Source organism: Microcaecilia unicolor, chromosome 1 (genome assembly GCF_901765095.1).
Source record: "Microcaecilia unicolor chromosome 1, aMicUni1.1, whole genome shotgun sequence".
In the NCBI taxonomy this organism is placed as follows: Eukaryota; Metazoa; Chordata; class Amphibia; order Gymnophiona; family Siphonopidae; genus Microcaecilia; species Microcaecilia unicolor.
The window spans coordinates 593,447,886-593,470,628 of NC_044031.1; the positions used below are offsets into that span (position 1 = coordinate 593,447,886).

A 22,743-nucleotide genomic window follows, 5' to 3' on the forward strand; every position below is an offset into this window, starting at 1 on the left:
TGCCTTTTAATAACGAATTTTTTTTTTTTTAAAGGGGGGTTTTGTTTGATTATGTGTTTACTTTTGCATTTTATGTAAGGCTAAATCTTTAATAAAAATATAATTTAAAAAAAAAAAAGAAGGCTTGATGGACCCATGGTCTGACTTAGTATGACCTCTTATCTTTTCATGTCTCTGTTTCACAGAAAAGGCTGTCCATATGACTGGTCGGTTTCATATTTCATAATGAATAATATTGCAACACACTGCTGAATGCTGGTCACATAGAAGGTGTTTATTTAATTTTGTGCAAAAAAATTATGAATTCTGTGCACAATATTTTAAACTTCTGCAAACTATACTTAATACAATACCATTATCTCTGAAAATTTCTTACTCAAAGATGCAAAAGTTTTTAGTGCAGATTTCTCCCAGAAGTACAGTAACAGTGCACCATAGCTAGGACTTCTGACTTTCAGTGATTTTAATTTCAGCAGTCCACTGAGCTCAAGGGGAACTTTGAGTTCCAGGCACTGCCCACCTCTTGCAACACAGCACTATTCATAACTGTATTTGTTGCTACAGATTTCAGCAGTTTGGAGGGGGTTCGTGCTGCCTGAAGTTCCTGTGGGACACCACAGATTGCCAAATGAAACTCCTGAAATCAATAGCCCTAACCAACCATAAGGCACCACCCCTTCAACACTTTGTCCTCCTCCCTCCTTCAACAATCTCTCAGTTCATCTTCTCCAATCTCCCCTGGTTCATTTCTCCCTATGGTCTCCCAGACCTGCACATTTTCTCCCACACATTTCTCCCCCTCACAGATTCCCTTATCTCCTATCTCTCTCAGCTCATTCTGATAAACCTGTCACTTTCCCCATCTTTCCCACATACACCCCTTTACCCCAGTCTCTCCCAGCTCATCTTCCCTCACACACATCTAGTACAGAAGTGATTAAAATGCTCAAGAAATTCTTGAAAGATAAGAATACCAATATCCTGCCTTTAAAACCCTGTCACATTTTTATTCATTCAGTTCTTTGTTTTCAAAAGTGCAAATATTGAGTTTTCTGAAAGGACCAGACATCTCTATTTTAGCAATTGAAACTTGGTACCTGTTAAAGCAGGTTGATCACTTTCCTTGCTTGGACTTTGCTGCCCCCTTGTGACATACTATGGAAGTCACCCAGAAAATTCTCATTTCCAGTATATCTTTGTACTAGAGGTTTGCTGGTACTTGACTTAGGAATAATGACCATCTGAGTAATTTGACATATTGTGCACCCAAGAAAGGCCCCACATGAACTGTCTGCAGAGAGGACAGAGCTTTCAGACCCTGCTGTGGAGGTTCTGGAGCAGAATATGTAATCAACACAGTCTTCTGAGCATTCTGACTATGAAAATACCAAATACTGCAATTAACATGCCTGCTGAAATTCACAACAGTTAGTACTGATAAAAGCAGGAGGCGTGGGGTAAAAAGCTCAAATAAGCCAGACACTCCAAGAATGTTCAGTTTAATAGCAAAACCTTGACATTAGTGTTCCAGAATAAAAATCTCTTTATTAGAAGTGCAAAGAATAGGTTGGGCACACAGTTTTTCCTTTCAGTGGTGTAGCTATGTGGTGCCACGAGGGCCTGGGCCCCCCCAAATTTCCTCTGTGCCCCTGGTTTTGCTGGTGGGAGTCCCCAACCCCCTGTCAGCTGAAGCCTTGTCCAGCACCGGTCTCCGTCGCCGCCGCATTACCTGCCGTGCTCTCTCTTCCCACTCACGACCTGCACACTCCTTTTAGTGAAATTGAGCATGCTCAGTTTCACTTAAAGGAGCGTGCAGGACGTGAGGAGGAAGAGAGAGCAAGGCAGGCAATGCGGCGGCAATGGAGACCAGTGCTGGACAAGGCTTCAGCTTACGGGGGTTGAGGATCCCCGCCAGCCAAGGTATTTGCTGCAGCAGTGGGTGGGGAGTGGTGAGGCGGCAGGGGGAGCAGCGAGACAGTGGGGGCGGTGGGGTGGTGGCAGACTAAAATGTGCCCCCCCCCCTCAGGCTCTGGCCCCCTCTCCCACCACGAGGTCTGACTATGCCCTTATTTCCTTTATCTTTGTTTCTAAGATTATACCTGGAGAGCCTTTGCACCATCGTGCAAAGAAAGGTTGAAAGCCAGAATTAATTGTGATAGATCTTATAATATCAGCAGTTCTCCCCCCCCCCCTCTTTTTTTTATATTTTTTTAAATATACTGTTGAGATCCAGGTACAACAGGCTTCTTTTACAGACAAAAGGATGAAATTGGCGCAGAGGGCAATTAAAAAAATACTCAGTGGTCTTCATCATAAGGCATACAGGGACAAACAGAGATCTAATCTAAATATGTATATTTTGGAAGAAAGGTGGTAGAGGAGAGGTGATACAGACACTTAGGAATACATGCACAGCAGGCAGGCCTCTTTCAATTGAAAAAATGTTTTGGAATGAGGGGGGTCATAGGATGAAGGTGGAAGAGGATAGACTCTGGAGTAATTCAAGAAGATCTGGAAAGGGTAGTGAATGTGTGGAGCAGCCTCAGAGTGAGGGTGAGGGATACCAAGATTGTATCGGAATTCAGGAAAGCATGGAGCAAGCATATAGGATCATAGAGGAAAGGAAAACATGATAGACATAAGTAATTGGAATTGATGGGCAGACTGGATAGGCTGTAAGGTCTTTCTCTACCATCATTATGAGTAACATCAGACTGCAGATATATTAAACAGCTGAATTTTTTTTTTTTTTTTTGCTTCTCATTTGGTGCCTGCTCTTCATTTGTTTGTTGTTTCAACATTTCCTGTCATCATGGCTTGATCTGCTGGTCATAGGTTTCTTTCATCATTTTTGGATATGGGCTCTTGCTTGTTAGTTCAGTCTTTGGAAGTCCCTTGTGAGCACCCCAGAGGTTGGGACAAGCTGGTGAAAGTAGATCCTCCAGTTCATCTGATGAAATTCTGGACTCACCAAGGAGGAATGTTTGGGTACATAAGTATTGCCATACTGGGACAGACCGAAGCTCCATCGAGCCCAGCATCCTGTTTCCAACAGTGGCCAATCCAGGTCACAAGTACCTGGCAAGATCCCAAAACAGTACAATACATTTTGTGCTGCTTAATCTAGAAATAAGCAGTGGATTTTCCCCAAATCCATTTTAATAATGGTTTATGGACTTTTCCTTTAGAAAGCCATCCAAACCTTTTCTAAACCCCGCTAAGCTAACTGTTTTTATTACATTCTCTGGTAACGAATTCCAGAGTTTAATGACATGTTGAGTGAAGAAATATTTTCTCAGATTCATTTTAAATTTACTACTTTCTAGCGTCATTGCATGCCCCCTAGTCCTAGTATTTTTGGAAAGAGTAAACAAGAGATTCATATCTACCCGTTCCACTCCACTTATTATTTTATAGACCTCTATCATATCTCCCCTCAGCCGTCTTTTCTCCAAGCTGAAGAACCCTAGCCACTTTAGCCTTTCCTCATAGGGAAGTTGTCCCATCCCCTTTATCATTTTCATCGCCCTGCTCTGTACGTTTTCTAATTCCACTATATCTTTTTTGAGATGCAGTGACCAGAATTGAACACAATATTTGAGATGTGGTCGCACAATGGAACTATACAAAAGTATTTTAACGTCCTCATTTTTCTTTTTCCATTCCTTTCCTAATAATACCTAACATTCTATTTGCTTTATTAGCATCCGCCACACACTGAGCAGAGATGATGCCTAGATCCCTTTCCCAGTCGGTGACTCCTAATGTGAAACCTTGCATTACATAATTCAGGTTCCCCTTTCCCACATGCATCATTTTGCACTTGCTTACATTAATAGCCATTTACTAAGGTGCATTAGTATTTTAACACACCTACACTTAGCGCACGTGCGCTAACCTTGTAGGTGCCTATAGGGATATTGTAGGTACATACATGGCTAACGCGAGTACATGGTTAACGCACATTAAAAATGTTGCTTAGTAAACAGGGCCTAAGACGTCATCTGCCATTTAGATGCCCAGTCTCCCAGTCTCATAAGGTCCTCTTGTAATTTTTCAGAATCCTCATGCGATTTAACAACTTTGAATATCTTTGTGTTGTCAGCAAATTTAATTACCTCACTAGTTACTCCCATCTCTAGATCATTTATAAATATGTTAAAAAGCAGCGATCACAGAACACACCCTTGGGGAACCCTACTATCTACCTTTCTCCATTGAAAATACCTTTTAACCCTACTGTTTTCCATCTTTTAACAAGTTCGTAATCCACAATAGGACATTCCCTCCTATCTCATGGCTTTCTAATTTCCTCACAAGTCATTCATGAGGTACTTTGTCAAATGCCTTTTGAAAATCCAACTACACAATCAGCTCACCTTTATCCACATGTTTATTCACCCCTTGAAGGAAATGTAGTAGATTGGTGAGGCAAGATTTCCCTTGACTAAATTCATGGTGCCTGTTTCATTAATCCATGCCTATGTATATGCTCTGTAATTTTACTTGTTATAATCATCTCTGGCACTGACATCAGACTCACTGGTCTATAATTTCCTGGATCACCTCTGGATGATCACCTTTTTAAAAATTGCCATTACATTGGCCACCCTCCAATCTTCCGTATCATGCTTTTTTTTATTATTCATGATATTTTATTGTTTTTTTATATAATGTTAATAATACAGAACAATAAAGAAAATGGTAAAATATGTTATTACATATCAAAGAAAGTGTGCCACATAAATATGCAGATATATCTATGAAATACATAATCATTATCATCTAGTCTCAACAGCGATAGAAGCTAAATAAGAAGCAACTGGACTCCATAAAACATTTGTCTTAATTATTGAACCTGTAAAACTAGTTGAGCCCAATTCAAGTTTGTGATACAACAAAACAGATTGCCACCAAAAATGTTCATTAAGTAGCGAAGAATTTTTCCAATTGGCAAGAATCACACGCTGTGCTATCGTAATTAAAATATCAAATAATCTATAGTTACGGGGAGAGAAGATGAAATCTGGAGAGCAGGATTTAAATATTACTAATGAAGGAGTTAATGGAATGTTAGATTCAAATATTTTACAAATGATACTCCAGATTGCTTTCCAAAATACTTGTATGAGAGGACATTCAAATATCATGTGCATTAATGTACCAGGAGATTGATTACAATGCCAGCAAACATTTGTGGGTATTAAATGTGCAGAGTATAGCTTACGTGGGGTCCATATAGATCTATGGTAGAAAAAAAATACATAGATTGTATAAAGCTAGCAGCTGGTAAGGGTTTAATAAGAGAAGACCATAATTTATCTTTAGACTCTTCAGGAAGAAGAAGTTGTAGATCATTTCCCCATAATTGTATGAGTATTATAATTTTTATACATTGACGATAAAAAAAATTATATAAAGCAGATGCTACATGCCCTGCAGCAAATAAAGTTTCAGAGAATTGAAAAATGGTGGGATCATAGCAGGAAAATGACTTCTTTTTTTGTGATGAATTTATACAATGAGATAATTGTAACCATCTATAATATTGGGAAGAAGGAATGTGAAATTTAGACTGCAAATCTGTGAATGAGCAAATGGATTGCTCCTTACAATTATATATGTCTTTAAGATACCAGATATTGCAATTTGACCATATTTTCAAAATAAAAAAGGATTATTGTTAATAAGGAAGTCAGGATTATACCATAAAGAGGAGTGTATTGACTTACACATTGGATGTTCAAGAAGAGTATCTAGAAACAAGAGATTTGTTTTGATGTTAATAATGACGGGATTTTTCTTTTTGTGGTGAGCTTATAGAAGATGTGAGAAATGAGGAGAGGAGAAAAGGTTTAGCTATAATTTGTTCCAAAGAAAGCCAAACTGGTGTATAGTCAGGATCAGAATAAAACCAATGGCATCCTTGCTGAACTATAAAGGCATTTAAGGTAGAGTAGGAAATCTGGAAAAAATATACCAAATTTTTCCTTAGGCACTCTAAGCTTTTTAAGTGATATTTTAATTTGTTTGGATTTCCAAAGGAAAGAGGTTAAAAGTGTGTCAATTTGTTTGTAAAATGAGGAATGAAATATTATTGGTATCATGCTAAGTATAAAATTAATTTTAGGCATGACCATCATTTTAATAGTTTCTACTCTTCCCCACCAAGATATGTTTAAGGGATGCCATGAAAGAAGAAGACGTTTGAGAAAAGTCAATATGTTATCACAATTGTGTTTGATAGTGTCTTGGATTGAGGAGTGAAGATCAATACCTAGATACCTGTATCATGCTTGATTTAAAGATAAATGATATATTACTAACAACAGCTCTGCACGTTCATTTTTTAGTTCTGTCAGTACTCAGATGTATACCATCTAAACGAGGAAACTGAGATGTATTCGTAATTTTTTCAGGAAATATGATTTGTGACTTTTGGTTCAAGCATTACTGTTATCCCAATAGTTTATAGTTTTAGTTTGTTTGCATTTCTTATACTGCAGTTAGCTAACTTGCAGATCACAGTGGTGTACAAGTCTATAATCAAAAGTACAAGAAAAATCGAAAGGAACTCCAATAGATGTATTATTTATTTACTTGTTGCATTTGTATCCACATTTTCCCACCTCAATGTGGCATACATGGTACCGTAATCGGCGTTAACCGATTTCGGTATGAACAAATACAAGTTGCGATTAATATCAAGGTGATATTATGGTACAGTGAGATACATGTATGGTAAAGACTATTGGGGAGAACTTAGAGAGAGAAAGGAAGAGTTAGGATATGTCCGTTACGATCTTTGGTTGTTGTGTCGCAGATATCCAGGTTTTTTATGTTGGGTCAGTAGGGTATGCCCTTCTGAACAGTTCTGTTTTTAGTGCTTTCCGGAAATTCATGTGGTCAAGTGTGGTTTTTACTACTTTTGGTAGTGCGTTCCACAATTGTGCGCTCAGGTAGGAAAAGCTGGAAGCATAGGTGGATTTGTATTTGAGTCCTTTGCTGCTTGGGTAATGGAGGTTTAGGTATGATCTTGCTGATTTTATGGTGCTTCTGGGTGGTAGGTCGATGAGGTCTGTCATGTACCCGGTGCCTTGCTGTAGATGATTTTGTGAACTGTCGTACAGATTTTGAATGCGTATGTTCCTTAATTGGAAGTCAGTGCAGTTTTTCTCGGAGTGGTTTGGTGCTGTCAAAACGTGTTTTTCCATATATAAGCCGTGCTGCTGTGTTTTGGGTGGTTTGAAGTTTCTTTATGATTTGTTCTTTGCATCCCGCATAGGTTTCGTTACAATAGTCTACGTGGCTTAGCACCATTGATTGTACAAGGTTGCAAAATATTTTCCTCGGGAAGAATGGTTTCACACGTTTTAGTTTCCACATTGAGAGAAACATTTTCTTTATGGTGAGTTTAGCTTGGGACTCTAGTTGGAGGTTATGGTCGATTGTTACTCCAAGAATTTTCAGGCTGTCTGAAATAGGGAGGGTGTATCCTGGGGTGTTAATGTTTGTGGGTTTGTATGCGTTGTATTGGGATGAAATGATGAGACCATAGGCGCCCCGTATAAGAGGCTTGGGGAGGCTAAGCCTCCCCAGGCCAATCGTGGACTTCCTTGGCTGCTGCTGCTGCCCTCACAAATGCAGCACTTTTGCCAGGCAGGCAGGTCTACCTCATTCCTTCCTGCTCTCGGCTCCCCGACCGGCACAGCCCCCCCCCCCCCCCCCCCCGCCTTTTAACCTTTAACTTTCCGTTGCAGTGACGCCGACGTCAATGAAGGAAAAGGCACTACAGACTCGTCTCCGGCTCCAGCTTCTCCCTTCTCTCTTCACACAATGTCCCGCCCTCACGGGAACAGGAAATGCATCATCGTGAGGGCGGGGCATTGTGTGAAGAGAGAAGGGAGAAGCTGGAGCCGGAGACGAGCCTGTAGTGTCTTTTTCTTCATTGACGTCGGCGTCGTTGCAATGGAAAGTTAAAGGTTGACTGAATCTCTGACAGCTACTAGTACATTCTCTCTATCCATATGTCCCATCCACATTGATAACACCTGGATATGCCAAGCTGACTCCTTGACAACTACTGCTGCTGTCTCTTTTAAAGGCCTCCCCACAGAGGTGATGAACTGACTCCATTACCTTTCCTGCTGCCGTCTGTCTCTCCCAACAGCCTTGTCCACATTGGTAATGGACTGGAAGCACTGAGTCTGCTCCCTGACTGCTAGTATTGTGGTCTGTCGCTCCAAACACCTACACTGGCAGCATACCAGAGGTGCCATCAGCTGTTCTGATTTCAATTTTCTTCATATCAGCACTTTTAGACCAAAGCTAATAGAAAAACTAAATGCTCAGACAGCAAAGGTAGAAAACATTTTTTATTCAGAATTTATTAATTGGAATATGTCAGCTTTTGGAAATGTACATCTGTGATATTTTGCATGCAAGTTTCAATTTTTCTAGTATTGCTGCATGCTGAGTCCGACTTCTTGAGGTAACTTTCCAGTTCAGTATTTTTCCTTCATATCTGTTGTGTCATGTGTTTTTCATGTGTTATCAAGATGCAGTATTCTGCTAGCGTGTAGTATTTGCAGCCCTTTTTGTTTTATTTTGTTTTTGTTTCACTAGGTTGTGTTCTCGTGTTTTAGAGCCCAGTGTAATTATAGTGCTGCCTTTCCACACATAAAGGTTGTAGCTTCTCCTGTCCTTGGAATTAGTGCTGTTATGGTTTGGTAAGGCTATGAGTGTGTTTTTGCACAAGTTTGTGTATAGTGTTTTGCAGTGGAGAGATTGTGGGTTGGCCTTACTGAGGTGGCACCAAAACATCAGAAAGGGTGTACAGCGTAAATCATGACACATTACCTCTTGAAGGATCTACATATGGTTGTTAATAAAAGGAGCTCATTGTGAACACTATCCACCCTAAAAGGGTGTTTTGTGGCTCTACATGAGAATTGTGATATTATGATCCCTCGTTTCATATTGTTTACGGTCTGCATTTTCCATATGGTTGGTATATTGGTGTATTAGAGTCTGCCCAGTGTAATATTTATGGTACAGTAAGATTCTGAGTGTGTTTTTGCACAAAGTTGTGCATAGTGTTTTGCAGTTGAGCAATTGTGGTTAGTATATGCTTCGAGCAACCACTTTATTCTTTGACATATGATACATATCTAATATCTAAATTTAATACAAGGTATTAATTGTGACTATTTTATTTTTACTTATTTTTTTCTGTGTTGTCAGACAATTATGGAGGTAAGCTCCGCCCCTGGCCCCACCCCTAACCCCGCCCCCTTTAGCCTCCCCAAACAGTTGGGCCACCGACCGCCTATGGATGAGACAGTGTGTTTTTTCTGTGTTGAGTTTTAGTTGGAATGCGTTTGCCCATGAGTTCATGATGTTTAAACTGAGCTTGATTTTATTGGTGATTTCTGCTAAATCATGTTTGTAGGGGATGTATAGTGTGATGTCATCAGCATAAATGAATGGATTGTGGCCATGTGTAGATAAGGCTTTGGCTAGTGGGACCATCATGATGTTGAAAAGGATCGGTGATAGTGGGGATCCTTGTGGTACTCCGCAGTCTGGTTTCCAGGGTGAAGATATGTTTGTGCTTGATTTCACTTGGTATGTTCTAGTGGTTAGAAAGCCCTTAATCCAGTTGAGAGTGTTACCACCAATTCCGAAATAGTCTAGGAGTCTTAGCAAGATGTTGTGGTTAACCATGTCGAATGCGCTGGACATATCAAATTGAAGGAGGAGAATGCTTTTGCCTGAAGCATATAGATAGGATAGAAACAACATAACACTCATAGAAAGATCCAAATATGCAATCATGGAAAGGGAGAAGAGGGAGAATATTGCAGGAAAACAGGGTGTGAGGTAGTGGAAGCCTTAGGTTGGGCTAAATGCTTGGTGCTTGAAATGTCATCTACCTGGATTGTCTAAAAGCAGTAATGAAAAGGTTGCAAACTATCCAAAATACAGCCGTACGATTGATTTTTTTTCTTTAAATAAATGGACAGAATTACTCCTTATCTAATTTGCCTCCATTGGTTGCCAGTTGAGTCTAGAGTTTTGTTTAAGTTTTACTGTCTTCTGTTTAAGATCTTATATGGCAATGCACCCCAATATATACAACCTTTAGTTCAACTCTCTCTTCCTTTAAAAGCTCTGAAGCTATGAGCTCAGTCAACTTTTGATTTCCATAGCTTTAAAGAAAAAAGAAATAAGAGAATTTTTAACTCTATATGGGCGTTTCAAACTGCTAAACATTGGGAATCACTTCCCTGTAGTTTACGTCGAGATTACTGATGATTATTCTTTTAGAGAAGGTTTAAAATATTTTTATATCAATTGTTTAGCTTCAGATTGTACTTTTTCATATTATCTACATTGTATTTTCATGGAAGATTTGTTTCCATTTTGTATTTTTGTAAACCGCAGTGAACTATTTCCGAGTTATTTGTGGTATATAAGCACTGGATTATGTTGTGTTATATTACTATCTGGTCCAGGTGATTTGCTACTCTTCAATTTGTCAAATTGCCCCATTACATCTTCTTGGTTTACAGAGATTTATTTCAGTTTCTCAGACTCATCAGCAATGAATACCATTTCTGGCACAGGTATCTCCCCCACATCTTCCTCAGTAAAGACCGAAGGAAAGAATTAATTTAATCTCTCTGCTATGGGCTTGTCTTCCCCGAGTTCCCCTTTTACTGCTTGGTCATCTAGTAGTCCAACTGATTCTTTTACCAGCTTCATGCTTCTAATATATTTAAAAAAAGTTTTTGCTATATGTTTTTGCCTCCAACGCAATCTTCTTTTCAAAATCTCTCTTTGCCTTCCTTATCAACGCTTTGCATTTGACATGCCATTTCTTATAATATTTCCTATTATTTTCAGTCATTGCATGAAGTCTAAGAACAAGCAGTGGTTTCAGAAAAATGAGAAAACAATAAAATAAAAATTTGTTGTTTATGGCTATACTTCTAAGGCGTGGTTAAAGAATACCAGGAGGTTTTTTGTGCCTATAATGAAACAGTCCTGCTCCCGTTGCTAAATATAGCCGGGAGCTTCTTGAGGCTTTTTCCTCCAGTAAAATTCATAACCCTCCTTATTACTTTTGAGTCAGACCTCCAGTGAGTATCCCTACTACTTATAATTTTTACAGATTTGGACTATCTATTAGGGATCTCTCCCTTCTGTATTGGTGTAATTATATGCATAATTGTCATTATGGAATACTAGCATAAGTTCACATTTACATGCTTAACTTTAGGCCATGTCAAAAGCTGGTGTAAATGCTCTTGCCTAAATGTAATCTTAGCACATTATTTATTTATTTATTTATTGCACTTGTATCCCACATTTTCCCACTTATTTGCAGGCTCAATGTGGCTTACAAAGATCTGTCATGGCATCACCATAACAGGGTCAAAAGTACAGTTGGTGTTACAAAGAAATTAGAGAAGGCAAGAGGATCTGGTCAAGGAATTGTAGAGTAAGACATTCTGAATGGAAGATGTTTAGGTGTTGTGCTGTAGTTAGTTATGGGTTCTCGTAATAGGCCTTGTTAAAGAGATAAGTTTTCAGAGCTTTGCGGAAGCTGTTTAGTTCGTTTATCGTTTTTAAGTGAGTTGGTAGTGCATTCCACATCTGCGTACTCATGTAAGAAAAGCTGGTCGCGTGTGTTAGTTTGTATTTTAATCCTTTGCAGCTGGGGAAGTGTAGGTGCAAGAAGGTGCGGGAGGATCGTTTAGCATTTCTTGGTGGCAGGTCCACGAGGTCTAGCATGTAGGTCGGGGCATCTCCATGAATAATTTTATGAACAATCGTGCAAATCTTGAACATGGTTCGTTCTTTAAGTAGGAGTAGTAGCCAGTGTAATTTGTTTCTTAGGGGTTTTGCACTTTCATATTTTGTTTTTCCAAATATGAGTCTGGCTGCGATGTTCTGGGCTGTTTGAAGTTTCTTAATGGTCTGTTCTTTATAGCCAGCGAATAGTGCTGAACACATCCCTGACCAGCCCACCCCCTAGCAGTAAAGTGCTAAAGAATTTACACATTAAGATTATAGAATTACTGCTAAGTGCAGATACCCACCTAACTGCAAATTAGAGTAAATTAACTTCCATTAGAACTGATTAATGGGCATCAGTGCCAATTAGCTGCACTTAGGCGTAATTCGTAAATCCTTTAGCGCCCAACTGGTGCTATTCTATAATCTGTGCAAGCAAATTCATGTGCTGAGTGCAAAAATGTGCATGCAGGATTCTAGAATGAGGGGGATAGTGTGCACTCTTTGAGAGGGGGTGTGCACTATTATTGGCAAATTATTATTATTATTATTATTAGTTGCATTTGAATCCCACATTTTCCCACCTCTTTGCAGACTTAATGTGGCTTACAATACATCATGAATAGTGGAGATAGGACAGAATAAACATTTGGTTTTACAGAAAGATTTTGGGTTACATGCTAATGATAAAGCATAGTAGCGATATAACAAGATAAACATTATAAAACAGTTTAGATGCATGTGGGGAATTTCACATGTCTTGATCTTTGTTATATGTCTTGTTGAAGAGATGGGTCTTCAATAGTTTGCGGAAGCTGGCTAGTTCATAGATCGTTTTTAGGTTGCGCGGCAGCACGTTCCAGAATTGTGTGCTCATATAGGAAAAGGTTGATGCGTGCATTAGTTTGTATTTTAAGCCTTTACAGTTGGGGAAATGAAGATTAAGGAATGTGTGAGATGATTTTTTGGCATTTCTGGGTGGTAAGTCTATCAGGTTTGACATGTAGATAACTTTTCATCACAAATGACAGTAGTAGCAGCATAGTAATACCCTGGTCCTAATCAGAAGAGATCTAACACAATATATCTGTTTCCTGGATTACTTTCTCCATTAAATATGGAAAGGTGGGGGGGGGGAGGTTTCTTTCAGATGGGAACTAAGCTAGGATTTTGCATGTTTATGAGAACACATTCATGGATGTTTTTCATGAAAAGGAATAATGCCAACAAAAACATTGGTTTGGCAAAGATGACCCATCTGCAAGACTTATATTTGTTAAATAAATAACTTCGGCTGGAGACAAGCAGTCCGATTACTTTACTTTGCTTGGAATTTCTAGACTGCTTGTACCCCAATAAGTTCTAAGCGGTTTACATTTTGGAACTTAGATACAAAGATGGGGCCAAGACAATACCTCGGGACTTACAGCAAATATTACAGACCAGATAAACATTGTAAAGGAATTAAGGTAGGAATTTTTTAAAGTGAAATGTTTGTACATTGCCTATAATCATTTAAATAGTCTAGGCTTAAAGGTCAAGTCCTTCCAGACTTTGGGTGCTTGGTATGCTAATAGTTGCTCGTAGATACTGATTCGTTTTAGTCCTTTAGGGGAAGGTAACGCAAAAGGGGAGCAGTTATTAGGCCTTCTCAACCTCTTATTGGTGATACATTCTACATGTGAAATGCATGTAACCTGGACAGTCTCCTGAGAGGATTTTGAATAATGTGCAGGCTAGTTTGAATCGAATCCTTGCCTCCACTGGTAGCCAGTTTAGCTCTATGTAAAGATAGAAAATGTGGTTGTGTTTTTTCAAAGAATAGATAACTACTACTACTACAAATCATTTCTATGGCGCTACCAGTCGTACGCAGCACTTCACAATTGAGCATGAAGAAAAGACAGTCCCTGCTCAAAAGAGCTTACAATCTAAGATAAGACAGATTGCTGTGTTTTGAACAGTTTGTAGTTTATGTATTTGATTTGGTTTTTTTTTGGGGGGGGGGGGGCTCCTAATAGTAAAAGGTTGCAATAGTCCATTTTGATAAAAACAAAGATTGTACCAGTAATCTGAATTGTACTGTCTCAAATAACTTCCTTATTTGCCTTAGTTTCCTCAGCATTGAAAATGAGCTTTTCGTTGTTTTACTTCCAAGCTCTTCCCATAATTATTGTGTGTAGCACAGAGGTTCCCAAACTTTCTTGATTCACGGCACCCTTAGTGTTTACTAATTTTCCCTAGGCCACATTTCCTCTCAGCTCTTCTCCCCCTCCCCCCCTGCTACCACCACCACCGCCGCAGCAACATTAAGGCCTTCCTTTGCTGGCAAGGATACCCAGGGTGTCGCAGTGCACAGTTTGGGAACAGCTGCAACTAGGCCACTCTACGCCTTGCCACTCATGAGCTGCTGCTGGTCACCATTATATCTAACATGGTGGGGAAGGCTTGAAGCCATTTAAATGGTTTTAATCCTGTAAGTGAAATTGTAAATAGAGTATAAAAAGTAAAAAAACGATTCACCCAGGTTTTGGATGACCAGTGGTTGTTGGCTGCTGCTGGGTATGGAGTTTTAGAGTGCCTGTGCTGTGCTGAGGCTGGGGTGTCCTGGGAACAGAGGAAATTGAGGCTGCCAGGTGAAGGACAAGTAGAGCAGTAACACCTGTGGTCCCCGAAGTGCATGGGACTGTGGGCAGCGGAAGTGCTACAGGTCCAAGGAAGGCTTGGGCATTCCTAAGGTGGAATAGAGGCCAGTAGGGTACAGAGCTGCAATGCTTCAAGTCATGGGTTTAGGGTTTCTGCTCCTGCCGGCCAAACCCAGAAGTTGCACGCACATGCAGACAGCCAGGCCCGCCGGAGAGGAGTGAAGGGCTGGTTCGGGTCTGGGCCGTAGAAGGACAGTGGAGCTGGCTTGGTCATGGGGAGAGCTTAGGAGGGGCTTTAAAATATCCTATGGCTCCCCTGTGAGTTCGCTGCGACAGCGCACAGTTTGGGAACTGCTGGTGTAGCATATTAGTGACAATACCAGATGTGCCCCGATGCTTACTGCATCTCTAGAAACTAGGGATGATTTTATTTTTCAAACTAGCCAAATAACTGTATCATCCAAAGATCATTTATTTCCTTTGGTTTCAGATCCATTGTAGACTAAGGGGCCAGGGAATTAAACTATCTCTTTCTTGGCCAGACACAGTGGAATCCCTTCAGGAGGGACAACAAGGAGGCGTCACTTCTTTAATCATGTTGCAAAACTTTGTCACAAGCCTGCAAACAAGCATATCCCAGCCTCACTTCTTCCCAATCCCATAGCTGATAATGTGGGGGAAGGGAGGGGAGGGCATAATGACAGCCCTGAATCATGGAATAGGGTGTAATAGAGAAAAAGAATTTCCCAACTGAGGTTTTGATGGGGCAGCCCTGAAAGGATGAAGCTATGCACCCAGGAGTGGTTGGTTATTTTTCCTTGTTTTACAGCTTTGGTTGTTCCTATGACAGAATATTTACAGAAGTATTTAGAGATACTAATGTTTATTTTGTTTTAAGCACAGCTAAAGATACTAATGTTTATTTTGTTTTAAGCACAGCTAATAAAAAAAAAAAAGATGGGGAGCCTTATAAGGTCAAATAATATATGGGGAGAACAGTACAAAATCTGAAAAAAAAACCTGTTCTAAATGGATACTTGTAAGCAGGGCTATGGAGTCATATAAGTACGCAATTATTGCCATACTGGGACAGACCAAAGGTCCATCAAGCCCAGCATCCTGTTTCCAACAGTGGCCAATCCAGGTCACGATTACCTGGCAAGATCCTGAAAAAGTTCGATATATTTTATGCTGCTTATCCTAGAAATAAGCAGTGGATTTTCCCCAAGTCAATTTAACAATGGTCTATGGACTTTTCCTTTAGGAAGCCGGCAGACCTTTTTTTAAACCCCGCTAAGCTAACCGCCTTTACCACATTCTCTGGCAAAGAATTCCAGAGTTTAATTACACATTGAGTGAAGAAAAGGTTTCTCCAATTCGTATTAAATTTACTGCTTTGTAGTTCATAGCATGCCCCCTAGTCGGAGTCAGAAGCAATTTTGGGTGGAGTCCGTCACAGTTAGTAAAAATGTACCCACTCTGACTCCAGTTTCAAAATGAAAAAACATTATGATATAGTAAATGTTATACTCATATATACATATCTTTGTCCTGGATCTGAAGTTATATGTACCAGTACTTTAGACCCAGAACAAAAAAATTTAAAGCCTAATATTTGTAGGCGTCAGAGTCGGAGCTGGAGTCAGTGTAGAAAAATAGAGGAGTCAGAGTTGGAGTTGAAGAGTTGAAGGTTTGGTGTACCAACTCCAGAGCCCTGCCTGTAAGTGAGAATGTAAAAAGACAAACTTACAAAAAATGATGAAAAAACAAAGCCCTCGGCCACCCTGATTCACTGTCAAGGTTGCTACACTTCTTCTTTAATTTTCAATCTAAATAAATATATGGAGGAAAAAAACCCAACCTGGGTTAAAAAAGAAACCTCCATATACCAGTATTTCTCACTTAGCGGATCCAATTTCTCATCTCTTCAAATGACGATTCACGTTTCTTAGTTCTCAAAATCATAGACACATTCACTTATCTTAATAGCACTGTCCAAATTTGAAAAGAATTTCCAGGCAAGAGGCTGCTGGATTCCACATTCTTGGCAGTGAATCGGGGTTGCAGAGGGCTCTGTTTTTTCATCAGTTTTTGTAAGTTTGGGCTTTCATCTTTTTACATTCTCACTTATCACTATCCATTTAGAACAGGTTTTGAGGGTGATTTTTCAAATCTTATAAGGTCTCAAAATGAAATGGTATGACACTGTTGAACTTTTGAGAAAATAAATGGTGATATCTTAAACCCATAAAGTGATATGTGGAATGTGTTCTTTGAGTGGAACATTCTGTTTCATATACTACTGTATCAAAAAATGAGATAAAATATGAAAACATTGAGCTCAACCCTGTGACCTAAACCATAGCATTGCACATCCTAGCATGATGCATCCAAACTCAGAACCCCTTCTTTCCTTATGTCATTCTTTATCTGTTGGGCCACTTAGCTTTAGACCTATCTCAGAGCTCATATCTCATTTCTGGGGGGAGGGTAGGTGATTACTGCTACAGGGGAGGTTCATGTTGGCCAGTGAGCAATACTGAGGATGCGCCTCAGAGTTGCCGCTCCACCAGTCCATGGCACTGTTCCCTCTAAGCTGAGCAGGAGTCCTTCACCGACAGTCCTGCTAGTGTGGGGTGCTGTTTCACTACTATATTTTCAATAGTGAGAACTACTACTACTTATCATTTCTAAAGTGCTACTAGATGTACGCAGCGCTGTACACTTGAACATGACGAGACAGTCCCTGCTTGACAGAGCTTACAATCTATTTAGGCAGACAAACAGGACAAACAAGAGATAAGGGAATATTAAAGTGAGGATGATAAAATAAGGGTTCTGAACAAGTGAATAAGGGTTAGGAGTTTGCATCAAAGAGGTGAGCTTTTAGCTTAGATTTGAAGATGGCCAGAGATGGAGCTTGACGTACCGGCTCAGGAAGTCTATTCCAGGCATATGGTGCAGCAAGATAAAAGGAACAGAGTCTGGAGTTAGCAGTGGAGGAGAAGGGTGAAGATAAGAGAGATTTACCCAGTGAACGGAGTTCCTTGGGAGGAATATAGGGAGAGATGAGAGTGGAGAGGTACTGAGGAGCTGCAGAGTGAATGCACTTATAGGTCAATAAGAGGAGTTTGAACTGTATGTGGAAACGGATAGGAAGCCAGTGAAGTGACTTGAGGAGAGGGCTAATATGAGCATAACGACCTTGGTGGAATATTAGTCGTGCAGCAGAATTTTGAACAGATTGAAGAGGAGAGAGATGGCTAAGTGGGAGACCTGTGAGAAGCAAGTTGCAATAGTCTAAGCGAGAGGTGATAAGAGTGTGAGAAGCAAGTAAGCTCTGCAGGACTCTAGGGAACCTGCCTGTTCCTAACAATTAAAAACACAATACTGAAACACCACTCCCAGTGGTAGCAATGCAGTTGGAGGACCCCTGCATAGCTTAGAGGGAACAGTGACCCTTGGGCCAGCCAGGATTTCCTGAACTGCTCATTTCCCCGTTATTAAAGTGTACCGTAACATACATGGATTAGCTGAAAGAATCTCAACATACAGGACTGCATTTATGTGGGCCACCTGCACTGCTTCCTTAGGTCACGGCACAGAACTTCACCATGATGCCACCTACAACGGACACGGCAGAGAGCTACAACCGCACTCAGTACTGTAAGTGGCCCTGTGAGTGCCCCGACTCCTCGCCTCGCTGTCCCATGGGCATCAGCCTGATCGTGGATGGGTGCAATTGCTGCAAAACCTGTGCAAAGCAGCTGGGAGAAAACTGCACGGAGGCCGACACCTGCGATCCTCACAAGGGACTCTACTGCGACTATAGCAGAGACAGGCCTAGGTACGAAATAGGAGTGTGCGCACGTAAGTCTTACACATATACTTGCATGTATTTAAGTGGTACAGATCAGCTTGAGTTGCTTAGGAAGCCAGGCTCGCTCGGTTAACCCTCCTGTTATAGGTAATGCCCAGAAACCCAAGGAGACACTTTCAGAAGCGACAGAGTACTGGAAACGCATTGCAGTGTCTGCAACACAAATTCTGGGATGGGAGACAGTCACACTGCAAGCCCCTAGTGGACCAATGATCAGAAGCAAATGCAGGTGCTAGAGGTCATTAGCACTGGACTAGCTCTGACCACTAATTGCATGCAAATGCATGCAAATGAGGGTCTCCCACATTCCTACCTTATGATCAGCGGGCAGCACTCCAAACAAGGGTGCTGCTCCAGCTGCAAACTCTATGCCAGCTCAGAGCTGGTGTTAGGGTTTGCTAGCAAGAGAGGAATGGGGGAGAGCAACAGAAGAGGTTTGACAGGTCTGGGATTTTCGCCCAGACCTGTCAAACCTAAGTCTGCACCCCCCCCCCCCCCCCACAAACACTAAAAAGACCCTGGTGGTCCAGTGGGAACGGTAGCCCTCCCCACCCACATTGGCACCCTCCTCCCCGAGGAGAGAGGGACTAGCACTCTTTCCCACCTCTTTGGGCACCTCCTCAAAATGGTGGTGCCCTGCCATACCCAGTGCATCATGGGATGCGCTGGGCAGGGTTCATAGGAGCCAGCTTTGTGGGTGCTGTGGGTACTTGAGCACCCCCAATATTGAGAGAATTCCTTGTATGTGTCCAGGGAGGGGTTATTTCCATTGGGCTTAGCACCCCCAATAATTCTGAAAAGTTGGCTCCTATGGCAGGGCTTAACTTCCATATAAGGGTTAAGCTCTGCCCAGTGCATCCCAGGATGCACCAAGCAGGGCAGAGCACCAACATTTTGAGGAGGCGCCCGCAGAGGAGAAGGACTGCAGGGGGGGGGGGGAGTGCCGGTGCAGAAGGCTAGAGGTCCCACTGGACTACCAGGGTCTTAGCCTGGAGGCCAAGTGGACCTCCAGGCCTTCTGTTTGTTGGGGGGGGGGGGGGGGGGGATGGAGAGTAGGCTTAGGTTTGACAAGTCCGGGAGAAAATCCCGGACCTGTCAAACCTCTTCTGCTGTTTGACAGGTCCGGGCTTTTTTTTCCTTTGTGACAGCCCGGACCTGTCAAACAACTTCTATGGGAGGATTGTGCCTTGGGAGCATGCCCAGGCACAATCATCCCACAGAAGTACAGTGCCATAGCGAAGGTGCCTGACACCCGGGGCGGGTCGCCGCTGCGCACCCCCCCCCCCTCCGGGTGCAGGGCACGGCACCCCCCCCCCTCCGGGTGCAGGGCACGGCACCCCCCCCCCCTCCGGAGTGCTCCCCCCCCCCGAAACGCACCCTACCTTTCAGCGGGAGGGCCGATCCGCCCCCAGTGCACGTCACTGGGAGCTGCGTCGGCTCTGCTGCTTCCCTGCATTCTCTGCCCCGGAACAGGAAGTAACCTGTTCCGGGGCAGAAAGAGCAGGGAACCAGCGAGCCGACACCCCTCCCCCCAGCGCGTGCACCCGGGGCGGACCGCCCCACCGTCCCCCCTTCCTACGCCACTGCAGAACTACCCCTATGGTCAGAGCTAATAGCGTCCTAAATTTGCATGCTATTAGCTCTGATCATAGGGGCGTTAATGCCCCACGCTGTTCCAGCGCTAATTTTAGTGCAAAGCTTCTGATCATCTGCGCCTAAGTTAATCATTCACTCGGTGTCTCCAGTAAAATACTCCCCCTGCTGAGAATTTATTCCAAACCAGAAAAGTAACTGTTCTGAAAGAAAAATTAACTAACAGTACAAAAAGTAGAAAAATCACAGGAAAACAGATTCATAGGTTTCACAGTTCAAGCTCCACAAAAATACAAAGTCCAAGAGAAAAAAATATTGAGGGAGAAATTCAATAAATGGCACACAAAGGTAGGCACCAGAAGATCCGCACAAAGCTAATATTCTGTAAAGGCCATTCCCCCAAATTCTATAAGTGGCGCCTTAAGTTGTGCATGCAAGTTTGGCCACATGGCCAAATTGCGTGCACAAGTTAATTGATTAACGAACCCATCAGTGCCAATAATTGGTACTTAACCAATTAGCAGTACTAATTGGCTCTAATTAGAACTTACATGCACAACTTTCTAGGAGTATTCTACAACACGGTACGTGTAAATTCTAATGCGCGCAGCCAAAAAGGAGGCGTGGATATGGGCATGGAATGGGTGGGTTGTGGGCATTTCAAAAAACAATGCGCACTATTATAGAATACAGCCAATCCAGGCCTAACTTATTAGGTGGCCCAAATGGCTGCACCTGCATTTTAGAATGGCACGTGAGCATATTCTATAAGCTATGCCTAACTTTAAGTGTTGTTTATAGAATCATTCTAAGCCCATGGTTTTTAGCGCTGATTTTTAAGACGTCATTTATTGATTTTACCCCATTCTTCACATAATGACCTATACAGAATAGTAGCTTAGAGACTAGATTCTATATTTGGCGCCCAAAAAATTGGCAACGATAAAACACTTCTGTAAGCCAGGCTTAAAGTTAGGTGCAGTTTATAGAACACTGCTTACGCCCAGGAATCACACCTAACTTTAGGCATGGCCATTTGCACCAACTGAAACGTGGTACAAACATATGCACATACATTAGGCGTATATCCTCGTTATTCTATGTTTATGTTTATTCCTCATTTGATATACCGCCTTTCTGTAGATACAGTCAAAGCAAGTTACATATACTATTTTCTGCAGGTTAATTTTTTTGTGTTAATTGTTCTGCCCATGGCCCTCCCATTTCCACGCCCCCTTGTTCCGATCATGTGTAAATTTTAGATGTGGATCACGCTCCTAAATGTATGCATATAAATGCCAATTATATCTAATTATTGCCCAATAATTGCTTGTTAAAAAGCCAATTATTGGTTCTAATTGGCTCATTATTCAATTAAATTGCGTGCGCAGTTGGTCATACCCCCAAATTTACTCCTGCAATTTTTGGCAACTTTTATAGAATTAGGGGGGTTTGCGCTTAACTTTGGCCATGAGCATTTGTGCCAAAGTTCCCCAGCTGGTCTACTTAATTGGGGTATTCTATAACATGGCACCTAATCTCTAAGAATGCCCCCACCCATGGCCACACCCCCTTTAGAGCTGCACGCTATGACATTTAGGTGCACATATTATAGAAAAGGGTGTAGGGCAGATCCACACATAACTCCTAATCACTGCCACTTAATTGCCTGTTAATGCCAATAATTCTGCACCCAACTTTGGGCAGCCTATATAGAATCTGGCGGTAAATCCATATAAAATCACTTCTCGATGTTTTTGAGTAGCTGCAGCGATGATCAGACTCTCCAGCAGAGATACCAAGTTTCCCAGTTCCAGACACCTCAAAGCAGTCTGGGATTTATAGTCTCCATTCAACCCATTGAAGTCTATGCTGCAGATTTTATAATGCACCATTGTAGGAGTGTCAGAAAAGCCAGTCAGCAAAATTTGTTTTGTACCATTCTAGAATGATTCTCCACAGTCTCTCTGTCCCTCTCAGGCTTTTCTCTTTAACAGAAAAGGCAAAAATTCAGAAAGAGAAAGCTACTTCAATGCTGATTTCCAATACTAAACAATTAATTTAGAAAGGAATCGCATGTGATTGGAGCTAAAACGGTATCTCCTTATGTTGTTATTATTATTATTATTATTTGTTGCATTTGTACCCCACATTTTCTCACTTATTTGAAGGCTGAATGTGGCTTACATTGTACCGTCAAAGGCGTTTGCCCAGTCAGTTGATATCGTATGAGGTATATGTGGAGGGTCAGGAGGGATGAAGATTGCGTATTGTCCAGTATGGTCAAAGTCATGCTGTGTTGCTGGGTGAAGAGGTTTACGTGGGGTCGTTGGGGTAGGCCTGTTTGAAGAGGTTGTTGAAAACCAAACACCATTTTTTTAATTGGTTTCTTATTCTGGATCAGTAGTTTCAAACCTGTCCTCAAGGACCACTTGGCCAGTCTGGTTCTCAGGTCCTTGAGGATATTTTCAGGCCACTGATCTCAAACCAACCGGTATTTAAAACCATTTAACTGGCCAGGAATGGTTCCTGGCCGGTTAAATGGCACTTAACCAGCTATCCAGCAATATTCAACGGGAGTTCACTGATTATCTCCCAGTGCATTGCTGGCTGAGGTTGGCAGCCAAATTCGGCCTGCAAAATAGCAGGCCTATCTTTGGCTGGTTTCAACTTAACCAGCCAGCGCTGGATATCGGCTTGGCTGGTTAACTTGAAACTGGCCAAAAAACACCCAGATATTCAATGCTGGTCACCAGAAACAGCATGGCATTGAATATCTGGGCTCAGAGCCAACCGCCGGAGTCAACCTGGCTACCTCCCACG

General features: G+C 41.7%; 1 protein-coding gene across 2 annotated transcripts in view; it reads left to right on the forward strand.

The window, feature by feature from the left end:
• Nucleotides 1–22,743, forward strand: part of CCN4 (cellular communication network factor 4) — a 79,139-nt gene that overhangs the window by 40,617 nt on the left and 15,779 nt on the right. Inside the window, exon 2 of one of the 2 annotated variants that reach the window (XM_030190214.1) lies at nucleotides 18,041–18,317. In XM_030190214.1, the coding sequence (XP_030046074.1) occupies nucleotides 18,041–18,317 (277 nt within the window). Of the gene's footprint in view, nucleotides 1–18,040; nucleotides 18,318–22,743 lie in introns of those variants that run through there. The other variant, XM_030190215.1, reaches the window with a different exon arrangement.